Genomic DNA, 16721 nt, shown 5'->3' with positions numbered 1-16721 from the left:
CTATGGTATCACTTAGCTTTAGTTGTTGGATATAGAAGGATAATTCTTCAGCTCTGTTACGACCATTAGATCAAGTGTGACTGTTGAATCATGCTCAATTAAAGATTGTTTACAGTCAATATGAAGCAGTGTGATGTGTTAAGCTTATTTCTAGCTTGATTCATTCAGATTGTAATTCATTATCAACCAACAAGTAAATGTAGCTGATAGAAGTTGCCTCATTATTAATATTATTATTATTATTAGACGCTATGGACAACATGGGTAGGCCTACATTATGTAACTTCTGCAGAATTATAGTGACATGTTTCTTTCGAGGACAGCTCCATCCTCACAATTCTTTGCCAAGCTTGTACCTTAATACCACGTTAGGACCATGGCAGTGTTAAGCTCAAGAAGCAAAATCATATTGCTGCTTAAACTAGTTTCAATAAACTTTATGAGCAATAATATGCTAGCTTGCACAAATAGTATGCTACTTTTATTATTTCATTAATCTTTAGAATTTAAAACTATTTACAAATTTAAAATTGATTTGTGGTAAGTTAAATTACCACATTTTACACCATTTCAGATACATGCTGACAGGTGATACCTAAAATCAGGGTGGGCAGTGCCCTTTTTTCGGTTAGAGCAACAGCCCCTCAAAATGTTTTTGCATGTCCCTGCATCAAATCATCAAATTGCTAACATTTGGTTTAGTAAAGTTTGACAAATTGGGTTGTTATGCTGAATTATTTATGGTTCGTCCTTCAGGGGTTTTTTATACAATAGTATGTGGATGCTCTTCAGCAGCAGACATGCACATTCTGGGTGCCTAGTTTTAACACCGTTGTATAAATTCTTATGACAGTATTACCTTGCTCTGGGGATGTATGAGCTGAATCTTCAGCAGCAGGGTTGTTTGCAGAGGCGCAGACACTATTTTCTCCTGTAGAGGGAGACAAGAGACTTAGACAAGAGAGCCACCTTAAGGACAGATAGAAACTGAAAGGTAATATTTAAGATGTTTAAGATGTATAAATCTTAAACCACATACTTCCTGATGTAGAAGAGCAGGAGATAGGGTCACTGGTGGAGCGGACAATGCGTGCCAGCTTGCGGTACCTCTTGGCTGCACGGAAGCCCCGAGGCCTTTCTGACGGCACATAACCAGTTTGGGCTGAGGTAGAGGGGGGTTGTGATGCAGATGAGGGTGACCAAACACTGAAGCACAGCCTGGGGCCTCTTAGCCTGCTAGGAGGGGATGGAGAAGGAGAAGGAGCCATGGGGCTGATGGCTGAAGTTCCACCAGAGGAGGCAACAGAGGTGGGGGAGCAGGGCTGAGGTGGTGGGGGGATAGTGACTGGGAGAGTGAGCTTCCGGCTCATCATTCGGGCTTTAATGAGGGAGTGCGTTGGCGCTTTAGGTGGCTCCTCTGGCAACTGTTTGGCTGATGCAAGCTCATCACATATGTGCATCGCAGCCCTGTGTTCCTCACATGCATGTGTATTGTCTGTAGAATCCTCTTGGTCCAGATTGCTGTAGTTCTCTGAGGACCAGTCCGGAGAGCGTTCGAGAGACTCCTGGGTGTTGGAGGACTCACTGTATCCAGTGTCACTGGGGCGAGCATCAGTGTTAAGCCGGCCACGATGGCAGCGTGTGGAGTCACGTGTACACATTTCCAGGCTGTTGCAGCTTCCATCAGTGGGCGCAGTGTGGAGTGTGCCATAGGGAGAGGAGTCAGAGCCCTGGACCTCTAGGGAACACAAGTCCTCCGAGGAGCAAGTCTGGTCCTGGTCAGCCACCTCTGACACCATCAGGGATGCACTGTCCACCGAGGCTATAAATATGGAATACAAGTATTATCAGTATGACTGGTAGAAGGCATCCAGCCATCCTCTGCATTATTAAGAAGAGATTTTACCTTGAGTACTAATTCCTGCAGTGGTGTTTCTGTCACATAGACTGGACTCAGTGGCCTGCTGCTCTATGCTGGTGGTGACCTGTAAAGAGTAACTTATTAGGGGACACACTGCAGAGAGGAAAAGTAACAGCACATTTTTATCACTTCATACATGATATTTTGTATGTGTAACTTAAACTAACAGTTGTGTGGCACCTATCCTTCATTGCCACAAGTTGGTCAATAGGGGGCTCTGTAAGACCACAACACACAAACAGAAATGGACAGGTGTACTAGTGGTAAAGGCTACCAACTGATTCTAGAGTTGAATTCGATTCAGTAATATGATTCTCAAGGTACATGACAATTATGTTACTTGGCTTGTCAAATCATGTAGTGTCTTAAGACTGAAATCATCAGCTGCTTTTTTCTTATTTTTCTTCATATATCGGCCTTCTACCAGTTCTCTCACACAATCAATCGATTGCTGCGCACTTCCATTAGTTATTTACAGCAACCAGTGCAATCGATTCCAGAGAAAACCCTCTGCTGATTCCTTTTTGAAGGACACTGTTCAAATTGGATGTGGAATTGGAACAAATTGCAGAGTTGATAGGTGTAATAGAAATGAGAGATTAAAAGGCAAAGGTGTTAAATGATATTGAGAAGATTGTAAAAGATAAAAGGATCTGCTTGCACATGAGACTTTTATTTTTAGCTGTGAACAGTGAGTTGCAGTGAGGCCTTTCTGCAGCAAGAAAAAAGTTCAGTTAATATGACAGTCAAGAGAGATTGCCTGAGTAAGTAGTGAGTTTGAAACAGCAGATATACTTAGATGAAATTGGCAGTGATTCTTGACCCACAGACCTGTCAGGCAACATCTCAACATGCAGACACAAGCTGAATTCAGAAGTAATACCATTTTGACACAAGTAAAAAATACCATCCATTTAGAGGAGAAAACCTGACCTGAAAGTTTCTTAGCTTGGCCAAATTTCAGACCTGTGGTCTTGAAACACCCTTGTTTTTTAAGTATATCTTATTAAAATTGACAAAATTTGAAATTTTAACTAAAGGACTACATTTTGAATGCAATACATTTATGATGATCTGCTTAAAACTATGCAAATGATAGTTTTTTTTAACAAAAATACAGGTTAAAGAATATTCCATCTAAAAGAAAGGATCAGGTTTGCTTAAGGTTTTTACTGCTATCGCACATAAATATATGTAATATCAATATAAGTATTAAATGAAGAAGGTAACTAACCTCCATTATCACTTCCTCTGTACAAGAAAAAAGACATTAGCTCAAATGCCCACACTGAAGCCCTCTGTAGACATTGTTTAAGGACATAGATAGATGATTTTTCTCACCTGGCTTGCAGGGGTCTGCCCCACCACAGACTCATATGGAGGGGGCAGGTCAGTTGGGTACAGAGTCCCTGGGCTGTTGATGGACACCCCATAGATGGCACTGAAAGGAGAATGGGGGAAGTCCAGATGCAGGCCTCTGTCAGGGACATAACAGCAAGAGTTTTAACCAAGCATTTAAAAAGAGTATACAGAAAATGATAGAGAATATACTGGGCCAGTAACAAAATGACACAAAGACCAGTGTCTTAAGGGCTGGCACAAGTCTTCGTTCAACTGGCAGTACATTCTCTATTAAAACATTGAGAGACAGGATGAAAAATAGTCTTCTTTCCTACATTATCATTCCATAACATTCCATGTGCACCACTGTTTCATATGGTGCCAATTAAGAATGAGCAGCACTGCGCACTGTCATATCTTTTAATTACAACCCCATTCTCCTCTAAAGTGGCAGAGCATGAAATACAACCTGAGTTTCCACTAATCATTGGCGGCATGATGATGTCATGACACATCCCTGGCCCCGGGCAGGGACACTATAAATGCTTCCTCTGCCTTGTTTATATTTATGGCATAATGGGCAAACAGATGTGGCTTCCTGCCAAATGGCTACATCAGCAGCACTCTTTCTGGCAAGACTGAGGAAATGGAGGGAGTGATGAGGGAGGGGTCAACAGATCTTTCACTACAGCCGAGAGTCATGGATGTCACATCTGCTTTATGGAGGGAAATGCTCCGTGGTGGCCATGGATGATAATACCACATGTGATGATCACAGTGAGACATTTCTTTCTAAACAGAGACATGCCACTGCTGCTTAATATGATGGGTTTTGATTGTAATCTGGGTGCAAATCTTTGGCAACACAATATTCAGTTCATTAGATTCTTTAGGTTTACTGCAGCCTACCTTACATAAAACATTTAGAGCAGTTTTGATCCCAACAAAGTTCCTCTGCTGACAATCACTGAGCAAGAAGAAGTAACGGATATCATTCTTTTAGCTCCTTCACAACTAACAAACTACACGTCTTGTTTCATCTCTTTGGTGTTGGTCCTCTTAGGGTGCTGTGTGTTGTGCTCCAAACTTTCCTTCAGTGCTTCCTGTCAGTCTTATAACCCCCTTTTTAATGACACACATAGGACCTACTGTATATTGTAGCCTAATATATGGAGAAAAGACCATAGGATACAAAAAAAGAGGAATCATAATAATCTTAAATATATGTATCATATTGTGAAAAAGTAAGATAAATCACTTCTATCATTCTTATTAATTCTATAGATGGATACAATGGGCCCTGATAGGACAGGGCACTGATACAGGTACAGTATCCTCAACTCTATCTGTACCAACCACCAAGAATTCTCATGAAGCTCTCCTTAGCAAAGCTCCTTTTGTATTTTCAAGTTCATAAAAATCAAAACCTAGAAACAATGCCCAATATATTTGAAAGAAACACATGCCTTTGTACCCAATTTGAAACGCTGCCCCTTTGGGGCATTAATGTGATGTCATTAATGTGTTGATATCCACCATGGCAGATAATAAAGTTGGATTGTGTTGCTATGTATTGTATTCTAGTAACTGTGGGGTTTGGCAGGCCAGCAGACAAATGTGCATAATTTCTATGTCTTATCACCATAGAGTTATTAATCTTCTCTAACATTAGGAAGAAATTACAAATGCCTTGTCAATGTCTTGCTTCATATAGTATATCCAGGGAATATACCATGAATACTATCCTACTAACATACATAATATAAATAACACACATAACAAATGTTACAGGAGATACTTCTGAACTAGAGTTTGGTGAACAGTGAACACTGAAAAAAAGTGTGATGCTAGTGAGCAGTATTTTGCTTCTCACCTCTGTCCATCCATTGAGGGGGTGCATGTGTACTCTGGGGGGTAGTATGGCGGTGGGGGAATGGGAGGAATAAATTCATCAAAGTCCAGCGTTTGGTGCAGGATGGTTCCATGTGGGGTCATACAGTCGGCATTTAGGGCTCGTGCTCTGTGTGGCATGAACTGAAACACATCGTAATGAGAGACATCATCAGGACGCTATTACAGAGTCCTCATTCATCATTTTAAACCATAATGTACCCAGTGAAAATGACTGAGTTTACAGCACCTCCCCCCTGTTATTAAAGTCCAGTTGTTGTTTCACTTCAAAGCTCCACTGAAGCACCTGAAACTCAAGTGCTTTGCTCAAAGGCACCTCAACAGCAGCTTGTAAGGGTGGGTAAAGTGTTGCTCATTCTCTTTCCACACTCAGACATTTCTAAGTAGGACAACTTTCCTGTCGCAGCCCAGCCTGCTTTTCTAATCTCCAGGCTGCCACTGCTGCTATTGACTTGGCTAAATTTACTGAGCTAAATAAAAGGTTAACACCTCTCGTGGTAAATGGGAAATGAGGCCACTGTTGGAAACTTGGCGAGACTGTTGGAGATAAGACAGAGCTCTTATGTCCTTCACTTTTCTGTGTATCCTTAGTTAAATGCCACCATTGTCTGCCACTTTAATCTATAGAGGTTTTCCTGTAGTTGTGCATGTCTGCTTTGGTGTTTGCTTTTGCAAATACAATACTATAATTTTCAGTTACTGAGTGTCTGCATGGCATATATAATAAAATATACATTTGCTACTTGAACATAAAACAAGTGCCCCCAGTAATTCAACAGTAAGTCATTGAACAATTCACAAATACATTTGTACAGATTTTCACTGAAAGGATGCTCTGAGAATAAGTTTTTATCATTTAAATACAAAAACCTTATCTCAAGGTGAAAATTAATCTTGAGTAAATTTTTCAATTGGTATTTAATTCAGACTGCCTCTGATAATGTTATGTCTGCCCCCTTATCTTTGTTTGTCTCTGTCTTTAATTGGAGCTGATATAATTCTCATTACAATCTTATTTCTACAGTCCCATCCAAGGGATAAGAAAAATATTAATTTAATTTTCACTGTTTAAAGAATGACATAACACAACTAAGAAAATGAATATTGGGTTAATATATTGTTTTCACTGTGGTGATCAGTTATCATCATGTTTTATAGCAGATGTTAATATTTAAAGTGGAGTCAGACATTGCAGATTTCAAAAAATTAAGCACAAAATCCAAACAAGTCTGATTTGCAGTTTGCATCTATAGCTTTTTATTGACTAACGACTTATACGACAAGGAGATTAAACTAATGCAGTGTTTGAGTTCTGCTGAATGTGTGTTACTTGATATAATATTAAACTTGTTATCAAATCGGGCCTTAAAATCAGTCCAGAGCACCAGTTTTAATACAGACTCCTTGTAGCATTTTAGCACAAAATGTACAGCATTGTTCATCAAATATGTAAATGGCTCTCAGATTCAATATAACTGCAACATTTTACAAAAAGTTGGTAGTGTCCCTCTCTCAGTCAGCTGTCGAGAAGCATTAAATAACCATTGTTGGTGAGAAAAACAAAGGGTGCTTAGCCTTGTTAATTTCCTTCATGGCTAAAAGCATCTAGCTGTTGCTAATAGTTTCATAAAATGATGAAAGAGGGTCATCCTGAGGATCAAAGTCCAGTGAGATGTTGCGCTAGGTTATCTCCAAATCACATATTTTTCAGATGCAGGATGACGAAGAGCGAGGTCAATTGACTTTGACTGTGTCTGTTTTACACTAACTTGTATTTATCAAGCTGGATGATTCAACCGAACATTTAAATATTACTCTCCACTATCTTGGAAACAGAGAATAGGTGGCACATCTCTCCTGAGCCGCTTGTGTTTACCTGACCTGATGATAGTGATCTTCAGACTAAAAGCTATATATTTTTTAACCACAGGGTATTCACTAGAAGAAAAAAAAGTCAGCCATTGTTGCTGTCTGCTCTTCCATCACACTCACCATCTGCAGCACATCAGTTGAGACCATCTGCATACAGCACATGGCAGTGGCTAGAGCACACACAATGGTGGAGATGACGTTAAGAGCACATACGCTGAACAGCAGCTCCTAAAGGAGAGGAGGGAAAGGGGGAGACTATTAGAGGAACAGGGACAAAAGAGGGGGGAGAAGATGGGTAAAATAAGGAAAGTAACGAAGCAGGAAAGAAGGTGGCAAGAGAGGAGAAGAGAGGAACAGAAGGTGATAACACAAAAAGGAGTGAAGGTGACACAAACAGTGTTGACGTCATCAGTAATGTAACCAAGTTTAGAAAAACACAGCAGGGTGGCACTGCAGAGAGTGTGTCACTTTACAGATATCTGCTTTAGCACAACAAGGCAACCACACGGCGCTAATAAGAAGCTCGTCTGCATTGTTAGCATATCATAAAAATACATATATACACACAGAAATAGTCACTTATTGGGGTAAAATCCCCATAAACACCGAAAGTTAAACATGAGCACACACACCATTACACTTTGGCAATGCAGCTAACAGCAAGAGGACAAATTAGTATTGAATCTGTCAGCAAAAATAAATGTGCATGCTTGTGAAATGCTAGCCCAGAAAAGTGAATCAGAGAAAAGACTTATGACTGCGGCTCTTTTATGTTGCTGTTTCTGCTTTTCTTCTGAAAGGTATAAAACTGTCTCTAAGTTGGTCAATTTTAAAACCATATCGAGTTTGTATGTTCTAACAAATTAATCTATAATAACTGTACTACATAAATTAATTTCCTGGCAAACAGCACAGGAAAAACAATACCACCTGCCTGGATATTGGCTCTAGGAATAGCAACAGTAGCAGCTTGTATGATTGCTTCAGAATGAGCAAAATTATAGTATCATTTAAAAAAAAAAAAGGTCTAGGTGATTTGTCTTCTGAGATATTTGAATACCCACCACACAATATGTGCAGTTCTTTCCTAGGGTGTTCACAGGGTTTATCTGTCACAATTAAGCTACATGGTCACTCTAATAATACTGTTACACATACAATTATTATCATAGTGTAAGAAGGTGTATGGTGACAGAGTGGGATGGAAGAAGGGATATGAGATTGAATGTGTGACAGACACTTTGACTTTTAGCTGTTTTAAATTTAAAAATACCTTGCAGCAAAACAACAAGAAATAAAACTGGTGAATTCTACTGTTCATGAAAAATTGAAACAGTACTGAATTCAGTACTGTTTTATTTTAAACATATACCCATAGACAGACATTCAGCACTGGAATTATTCTGTAGACACAGGCCCAAAAATGAAGCTCCCTGGTTGCCACACAAACTGTTTTCCAGCCTGCCGCACAGATTTTTCACAATATTCATAACACACAATTATCTGTGACATTAAAAAAACAACATGTGTGCGAGGGTTTTAATAATCTGCAGAAAGAACCATTGCTTGTTGCTTGTTGTCCAGGTGAAGGTGCCTTGACTTTTTAAGGGAGGTTCAGGTTAGATGGGGTTTTTTTTAGCAGATCTCATTTGAAGTATGTCATGTAAAATGAATGAAGCTGGCAACTGAGATGTTCAGAGCTGCCAGCCTTGCAACATGTTTGATATCCAGTAACGAGTTGCCACAGATCAAGCCTGTGTCAACTGGAAGCAAAGCAGAAATGATGCCAACTGAAATCAATGAAGCTTAAATTGTGTAGCGCCAAGTATAAAATATAACCAATACATGTTTGTGTTGGAAGCCAACAGTTTTGGGACATGCTTTGTTATGGAGGAAAATCTGGAGGATTGTGGACAGAGAAGAAATCTGTTTGACATTTCAAAATATAGATGATCACAGTCAGTCAATAATAGAAAGGAGTCTGAGACTGCAGATCAGCAAAGGTGATAATGAGCTTATGTGGCTATAAAGTTTTAATGATTGTGCGAGTGAAGTACCTGTCATTTCTGTTTGTTTTCAGCTTGTTTAGCCCTTTAGACTTTGCAAAGTCCTTCTTAATTGGTTCTTAACATAGCTGGGACTCGACTTTTGTTTCTTGAATCGTAGAGTTATTCACTGAACACAAACTACACACAGGACTCCTCTCGCTGACTCCCAGCAGTACCATAAGACAGCACCCTGCTTTCATCAAGCCAACATTTGTTGATAGCTGCAGTACAGGTAAATTCACTGACCTCTCCTTCTTTGGCCTCCCCAAGCAGCTTTTTACAGCATCTGACAGAAAACCCAGGTCTTCCCTCAGGAAGTCCTACAGCAGTTTCACAGAGGTCAGTCCAGTCTGTTGGCAAAGCCCTTCAGAGATTTTCAAACCTCCAATGACAGGAAGCAGCAGATGTTGCCGCTCTGTGGTGCCACTCAGGCCTACAGACCATTATCAGTCTTGTTGTAGCACATGCAAATACGATCATCTGTTTTCTTTATTTTTTGTTTCCCAGTGCTGAAAAGCTTCGGGTGTGGTGTCTGGTGACAGCTGAAAAACACTACTGTCTACCTGAGACGGACTGGTGAACGACAACAACTCATCCAGTGGTTTTAAGCAAATACAAATTTCTTCTGGATTTCCTAAAAGCCATCATGAAAGGCTAATACTCCCTCAAAAGAAAAGATGTATCTCTTTAAAGTTAGGTAAAACTAAGTCTTTAACACACCAAGAGAATCTCACAATTCATGCCAGCAAAGACCAACTGATGGATCTCCTCACATCAACTCATGTCTTCTATTCAAAATTCCCTTGTAGCATGCTCAAAGACTATGGCTGATGACATGCTGACATGCATGTATGTGTTGTGCCTGGAATCTGACTACATATGTTTTGAATGCTTATACAGAATATAATTAAGAATATACCCATACTTCGTATTGCACAGTAATTGGCCAGACCTTCTCCCTCAATCTCTCTTTTTTCCATTAGTTACATAACTATTTCTGACACTTTTCATGTGAACAACCAAGTACAGTGCTATCAATGGCCTAAAGGAAAGAATGTCTGAAAATGTTCCCTGTTATCCCCATATTTAAAAATTGTTGTGTCTTTCCCCTCTATGATGGCCAGCTTTTCACTCTGCCTGGAACAAACTAGTTATTTTCTAGCATAACCCAGTTTACTGATTCAGCATATTCAATTGGCAGAGCAGCTGCTGATAAGGGACAACCAGAGTCAATGGTGCCAAACACACTACAAAAACTACAGGCAACCATCGAACATGCATGCCCCAACGGTGTAACAGCCAACTGACACGTTCATCCCTGAGACCAGCCTCTTGCAGCCAAAACAAAGTCTATACCAAAGCAGTTAGAGGTTTGTCCAGTATGCATGCTTGCAGGGAGCGATCAAAGCCCAGATGCCAAATATCAACTCTGGATATAGTCTGTATTCATGTAATAAATCCCTAAAACTGAAAAATGCATGCAGACGTGGAGGTAATTGTCAATCATTCATTGTGTTGTGCAGCTTTGAGTGAGCTCTTTCTTTCCTGAGCTAAAGCTGAGATTAATTAAACCGACCTCTCAATTTAAGTAAGCTAATGCATGCAGATGTAAGATGATGCATTTCTGTGATTTCTCTTGTGACCAATGTACACAATGACATAATAAATCCTGCCAGGCTAAGAAATGCAATAGAGAAACTCTTTCACATGCCTCCTCACCAGACATTTGACCTTTAGTAGATACCACTTACCCCAAGCCAATCAGGTTAGTGAATTACACAGCAAGGTTGCACATCCACCCCCTTGCAGGAAATCACAAATTATCTTTATACTCCCTCCCACTGATGATTTACAGCCTTGGGCAAAGTAATGAAAAGAACAACGGGATGGAAATGAATATGTCTGCGAAGAGTGAAGAGCTATAAAAGCCAAACGAAGAGATGCTGCTGAGAGATGAGTGAATTAGGAACTACAGGTGATATGCTACCTAATCTTCCTGCTGTTATAATTCAGTACTCCACATATGCCGTTTCAGTACCCGAGGAACTATACAGTAGGTCAGCTGCATCACGAGTTCATTAGGACCAGCAACAGTCTAGCCATCTGAAATGGCCGAGGACTCTGGGGAACAGGGTTTGACAGCTTCCTCTTAGACATAACTCAACACATCTGACTACTTTGGCACTTAATAAAGGTTTATTGCACCAATTCCCATATCTCTTTTAATGAGCTATGATCAAAATGAAAAATGTGCTTGATCTTTTGTCTTTTCATAAGCATGCTTCATCCTGGGAAGTCTTTTATTTGGTTATCAATGTTTTATAATCAACCAGGGACATAGCAATGAATGGATATGATTGTCGTTATCCAATAAAGGCACAGTAGCACATACTGTATATTATTTCTGCAGACACCCAGAGTCAAGATAATCTACAAAGATCATGTGCTCACAAACTACAGCCAACCCAGTCTAGATACACACCACATACTAAGAACTCTGCCTCTCAGAGAAAGACAAATGCTGTTGCCATTCTCTGCTTCCTGTTCAATTAGTCTGAGACCGAACATTTACTTTGTTTTGCATTGTACACCATTTGACTGTTCCCACATGGCATTTGTTACACAACGAGGAAGGAAACTTGATGACATTTTAACTGGTATGATAACAATTTAAATATAATGATTTATGCAAGACTATAGTGATAATAATTCAAATGATTGCTATCATGTTAAAGCTGATTGCAAATCAAACTTGAAGGCAGATTATGTTTTTAGATTCAAATGTAGCCCACAAAAAATGAATAATTAAGTAAATAAGTAGAACCATGAAGCCCTTTTTTAAAAATGAAATTAGATCTTAGTCTGGCCACACAAATGTATTTCAAAGTGTCACTCGCAACAGTGACATCACAGAGTGCGTTTAAAGTCAGTCATGATAGCAGGGTCAAACATGGCCGCATAAATAACCATCTACCATTCATAATGTGTGCAACAGTAAAGTTTGTACAGCAATAAAAGATATGACCACAATGAGAAAACCAAGAGGTTACATTGCCATTGTTTTCCTTAAACTGGAAAAACACATCACCAGTCAATGTAAACATGGTAGTGTGCAGACAGGATAGATCCCTGAATACAAATCCAATGTGATCAGTTGCAAATAACAGTATTATTTATTTGAGAAATGCATCCAGTTTACCTGCAGCCTGAACAAAATCTATCTTATATTGAATGTTTTTTCTACGTGAAAACATAAAAACTCTCACCAGCAGTACTATACAAATACAGTCTCACTCCCACCCACCTTGAGACGCAGGCGTATGGTATTGCAGTCCCTCAGAGGATTGAGTTTCAGTGTGTCTCCGAGGTTGTTGCAACTCAAACTCTGTTTTTGCAGCTCGCAGCATACACACACTCCATCGCTGTCAAACTTTAGCTGGGGGGGAGGAGGGGAGAACACACATCCACACTCATGCATGCACGCCACATACACATTAACAAACACATACACATACACATGCATACACACACAAACACACACACACACAAAGACAAATGCACAGATCAGACCTGGGCTTGGTATTCTGATGTATTTAGTCTGTAAAACTACTGTAATGAATGATTTATTTACTTATGCAAGGAGAGACAATGTGTGTAAAAAAAACACATTAGATATAGAATATGATATATATTGTGACATATTGTTATTGAGAAAGGCAGTCGCACATGGCTCATCAAAAGTGTACAACAAAAGAAAGGCTATGAGATATGAGGAGCTACCCAGGGAGGGATGGAGGAAGAGCATACCTCTGCTATGTGTCCCAGATTGAGAGAAAGCAGGACATGAACCCAACAAGTGTGGGTTAATTACATTGGGGAGAGGGGATGAGGAACGTTAATATTTCAGTCACGACTGGGGGAGGGTCTCTGGGGATCAACATAAAGCAGTGTAGTTGGTCTACTCAGTTGATCCCACATGCATAAGGAGAAATGCTGCCTCTAATGTGGAAGTGGTGGGGTTAGTGGGATGGGTGCTGGTTAAATCACAAGGGGTTTCTTCAGTCATGAAAATGATAGGAACCACTGGCACTATTAATTTGGCTTAAAAAAATCAGCTTAACATCTCATTATGAAAATGTGAAGAGTATTCTGTGTCCAACTATTCCTGATCACCAGCTACAAGGAAAAATACTTAATACACTTATTTAGAAGTGTGCTAAACCCTGCTCTTTCTCCAAGTTGTTAAAATGGCTGATGAAAAAACAAAATTTGTGTGCTATCAACTAATTATAAAAAAAGAAAAAAGAAAAGAGGAGCTAAAGACATCACACATCAATGCCAGTGGGAAGTATTAGCCTACTCAAGCTGTTAAAACAGTTGTATAATATCATCTGTGGCACTGAAGGAGCTTTATGATGTCAAATAACCCTATTGATATCATCAGGGTTAACTCCACTTTGTTTTTGAGACTGACATTTTGTAACAGAAAGCCTGTTTCAAACTGGGGGCATGGAGTTTGAAATACATACACATTTTGCAAGGTAAGGGATGATTTAAAATCCAACTGAATCATCCCTTTTTGCAGTCAAAAATAATGCAGACATCCCAACCTACAAAAAGTCATTTCAGTGACTCGCTCTAGATTCCGGGATATTGTATCTCATTTGCGCGCATCAGGGAGCCACTATCAACAGCAGGAGAATCCCGAAACTTCCGGGAGAGTTGGGATGTCTGATAATGTCATCATGTTTTTAAATGTATTGATAATAGTTTTGTATTATTAGAAGAAAAATACAGATATGTTCATTTTTGTAAACAAACTGCTGTAGCTACAAGTCATGGACAGACGGCGTGTTGTAACATCGAATTTGATGAGCAGTGACCAAACCAGCATCTAAAAGAACAGAATATTCTTTTAAAAATGTTTAACTCTTTTCCCACAGGTGCAGAGGTTTCATGGTGCAAAACAAAATGACTGGAGTCCTCTTAAAGTTGTTTATCTGTATTTTAGCAATCTTGGATTTTGGCTAGGCTGGATGTGATAGTCATGAGGTATTAGTCACAAACAGACGATCAGTTTGTTTAACTTTTGGTGCTGACTCAATTCTACAGCATGTCCAGAGCAGAAGTGCTACTTGTCAACCGGCCACGTGCTGACATTTTTGTTTTTAAATATTTACACGTTTTCACATGCAGTCATTGATAAACACATGCCTATTTCTCATAGCAGACATAGCAGTCATTGTTGCAGCAATATAACAACCATGTTGAGAGGACATTCTGTGCTATTCTACTGAGAGTGAAAAACTAAATAAATAAGCACTTTTTAATTAATTTTGTCACTGCAATAGAGTTAGTCACCCAATCAAATATCCACCTTAAGCACTATGCACTGATTAATTCTAGAAACTTTCTAGAAAATGTCCAATTTAAATTTATTCCACTAACATGAATTAGAAAAAGCTCTCGGGACTCAATAATTTGATAGCCAGATTAAATGACTGGTTAAGATGGCCATCTTTTTGTTTTTGATGAAGGGTTAAGGTCCATGTGGTCTCACCAGCTGACAGTCCTCCAGCGAGTTGACCAGCTGAGCGTTCTGGCAGGAGAGGATGGAGCCTGCCAGGTTGAGCATCACACAAACTGCTGACAGCAGCATGAAGAATGTGATCTGTGACAGAGAAAGAGGCGAGAGAGAGAAAAATGAAGAAAAAAAGAGACAGCAAACATAATGTCAAAGTGTTGTTTGAACCACTAGCCCTTGATTCAACACTTACATCTTTCTGATATTGTGTTTGAAAGCTGCTGTGTTATCAGAGGCACAGCACACTTTGCTAATCAACAATGGCACAATGCTCACAATGATTTTCAACAGATCACCAAAGAGGAAATTAGCACTGATGTCAAGTGGAATCAATAACCTGTTTCAGTCCACCAGAGTTTGAAGGCAAGAAGAATCATAATCACAGAAAAGGTTTTTACCCAGTGACAAGAAAAAAACTGACTGACTGAATGAAGGTTCTCGACCCATAGTGATCTTTTTTATGTATTCCTCGATATCTGAACAGTTCTGTAGCAGTCTCTATAAAATACAGACACACAGTCTCAACAGAGCTAATACTGTACTTCTCCATACTTCACATTGACATAGCTGGCAGTTTAGCTCTCTGGTGTGGTCTAATATACTTTCACTCCAAACTTTCCCTTGGCCTCTCTTTATCTCAGGGTGAAAGGCTTCTTTTTATTTCAAAGCTGACAGCCCTGTGGATATAAATCCTGTTAGCAGAAATATGGCTTCCATTTCTGGTACTTAAAATTACAGGTCAAGCGTAACGGAAATAGTTTTAAATTGGCAGCAGACAACCAGTCTTCACTGTCCTGTAAATTGGAAACCAGGCATTATTGTTGTGTATCAAAACTGACTTGGTCCTCGTCAACTCTCGCTTTTGTGGTACCACGATTGCAGCACAGTTAATCCAGATTTTACAAGCTCATAATTGACTGATTTAATTAAAAATCACTACAACAGACTTTTTTCATGGTTAACCTTTACAAAAACAGGAACAGTGTTGTTGGAGGGAGCTCACTATAGCACAAGGAGTTTGAGGGATATAAAAGGTTGTTGAGAACACGCATACACAGATGGAGAGGAGGAGAGAGTGGCAAGGGGGTGGAGTAGGGAAGGCGCTGGAGGTGGCATGTAATAAACAGATGGAGCGATAAGTTTAAGTGCTTTTCACCATGGCAGAAAATTTAAAGATTGAGAGACTGATGGAGCGAGCTTGAGGAGCACCTGTTTGGATGGCAAATTGAAAAATTTGAAAAACAGAAGAGGTATAGAAAAGCAGAAAGCAAAAAGGAATGAGACAATCATTAATAGAAAGTGACAGAGGCATGCAGAGAATAAGGAAGAGGAGACAGACAAGAACAAGATTCTGCAGTCTTGTGGTGCATTGGTGGTGGTGATGATGTGTAGGTCTCTCAATTAGCATTTCATTTGAATATGATATCAGCTGTCTGATTCCCTGTTTAGAAGGCAATCAAGCTTGCAGACACCATAGGCTGTGCTGTGATTTGGTAGAGAGGCCACAGTGGCCACAGTCATATAGTCAACATACAGTCATAATGAAATGTACTGAGTCGAAGCAATAAGGATCAATACATATCTAAAAGGCACTGAGAAGCAGATCAGCATATTCATTACTTGCCATCAGTCAGTCAGTTCAGCTGCTAGAGAAACACTGATGTACTCATATAATATATGTGCATAAATGCGACAATGCAATGTTTCAACCTGCAAGGTGTTCAGCAAACAAGAAAAAAGATATATATAGAGACAAAAATTATACATAATTTGTTTCTGATTCACAATTTGTTTGCCAGAAGACCTTGCAAGTCAAGATGCTGCAACAAAAACGTGGGTGTTTACAAATTTCAGTGTGCAGACAGCATCTCCTTCTCCTTTGTTGCTGCTTTTTGTCCTGTATACCCAGCCAGGGTTGGATGTACACACTATCAGCATTTTTTCAAAATATGCACCCAGTGTGTAATATTCCAGTCACAGGAATGAATAGGCACCAATCTAGAAACACATTATCCTGAAATAGCCTTCTTTTTGCTCCAACTGA

At 39.6% G+C, this 16721-nt stretch overlaps 1 protein-coding gene across 1 annotated transcript in view; it reads right to left on the bottom strand.

Moving 5' to 3' along the window:
• fam189a1 (family with sequence similarity 189 member A1) overlaps nucleotides 1-16721 on the bottom strand; it is an 88257-nt gene that overhangs the window by 2571 nt on the left and 68965 nt on the right. The window contains exons 3-10 of the mRNA XM_062423383.1: nucleotides 14654-14764; nucleotides 12398-12529; nucleotides 7166-7273; nucleotides 5136-5296; nucleotides 3263-3398; nucleotides 1907-1985; nucleotides 1040-1822; nucleotides 801-931 (exon numbers count right to left, since the gene is read on the bottom strand). Of these exons, the coding sequence (XP_062279367.1) occupies nucleotides 801-931; nucleotides 1040-1822; nucleotides 1907-1985; nucleotides 3263-3398; nucleotides 5136-5296; nucleotides 7166-7273; nucleotides 12398-12529; nucleotides 14654-14764 (1641 nt within the window). The remainder of the gene's footprint in view (nucleotides 1-800; nucleotides 932-1039; nucleotides 1823-1906; nucleotides 1986-3262; nucleotides 3399-5135; nucleotides 5297-7165; nucleotides 7274-12397; nucleotides 12530-14653; nucleotides 14765-16721) is intronic.

Source organism: Scomber scombrus, chromosome 1 (assembly GCF_963691925.1).
Source record: "Scomber scombrus chromosome 1, fScoSco1.1, whole genome shotgun sequence".
Taxonomy (NCBI): Eukaryota; Metazoa; Chordata; class Actinopteri; order Scombriformes; family Scombridae; genus Scomber; species Scomber scombrus.
The sequence above is the reverse complement of the archived record's forward strand: the minus strand, read 5'-3'. Positions and strand labels throughout refer to the sequence as shown.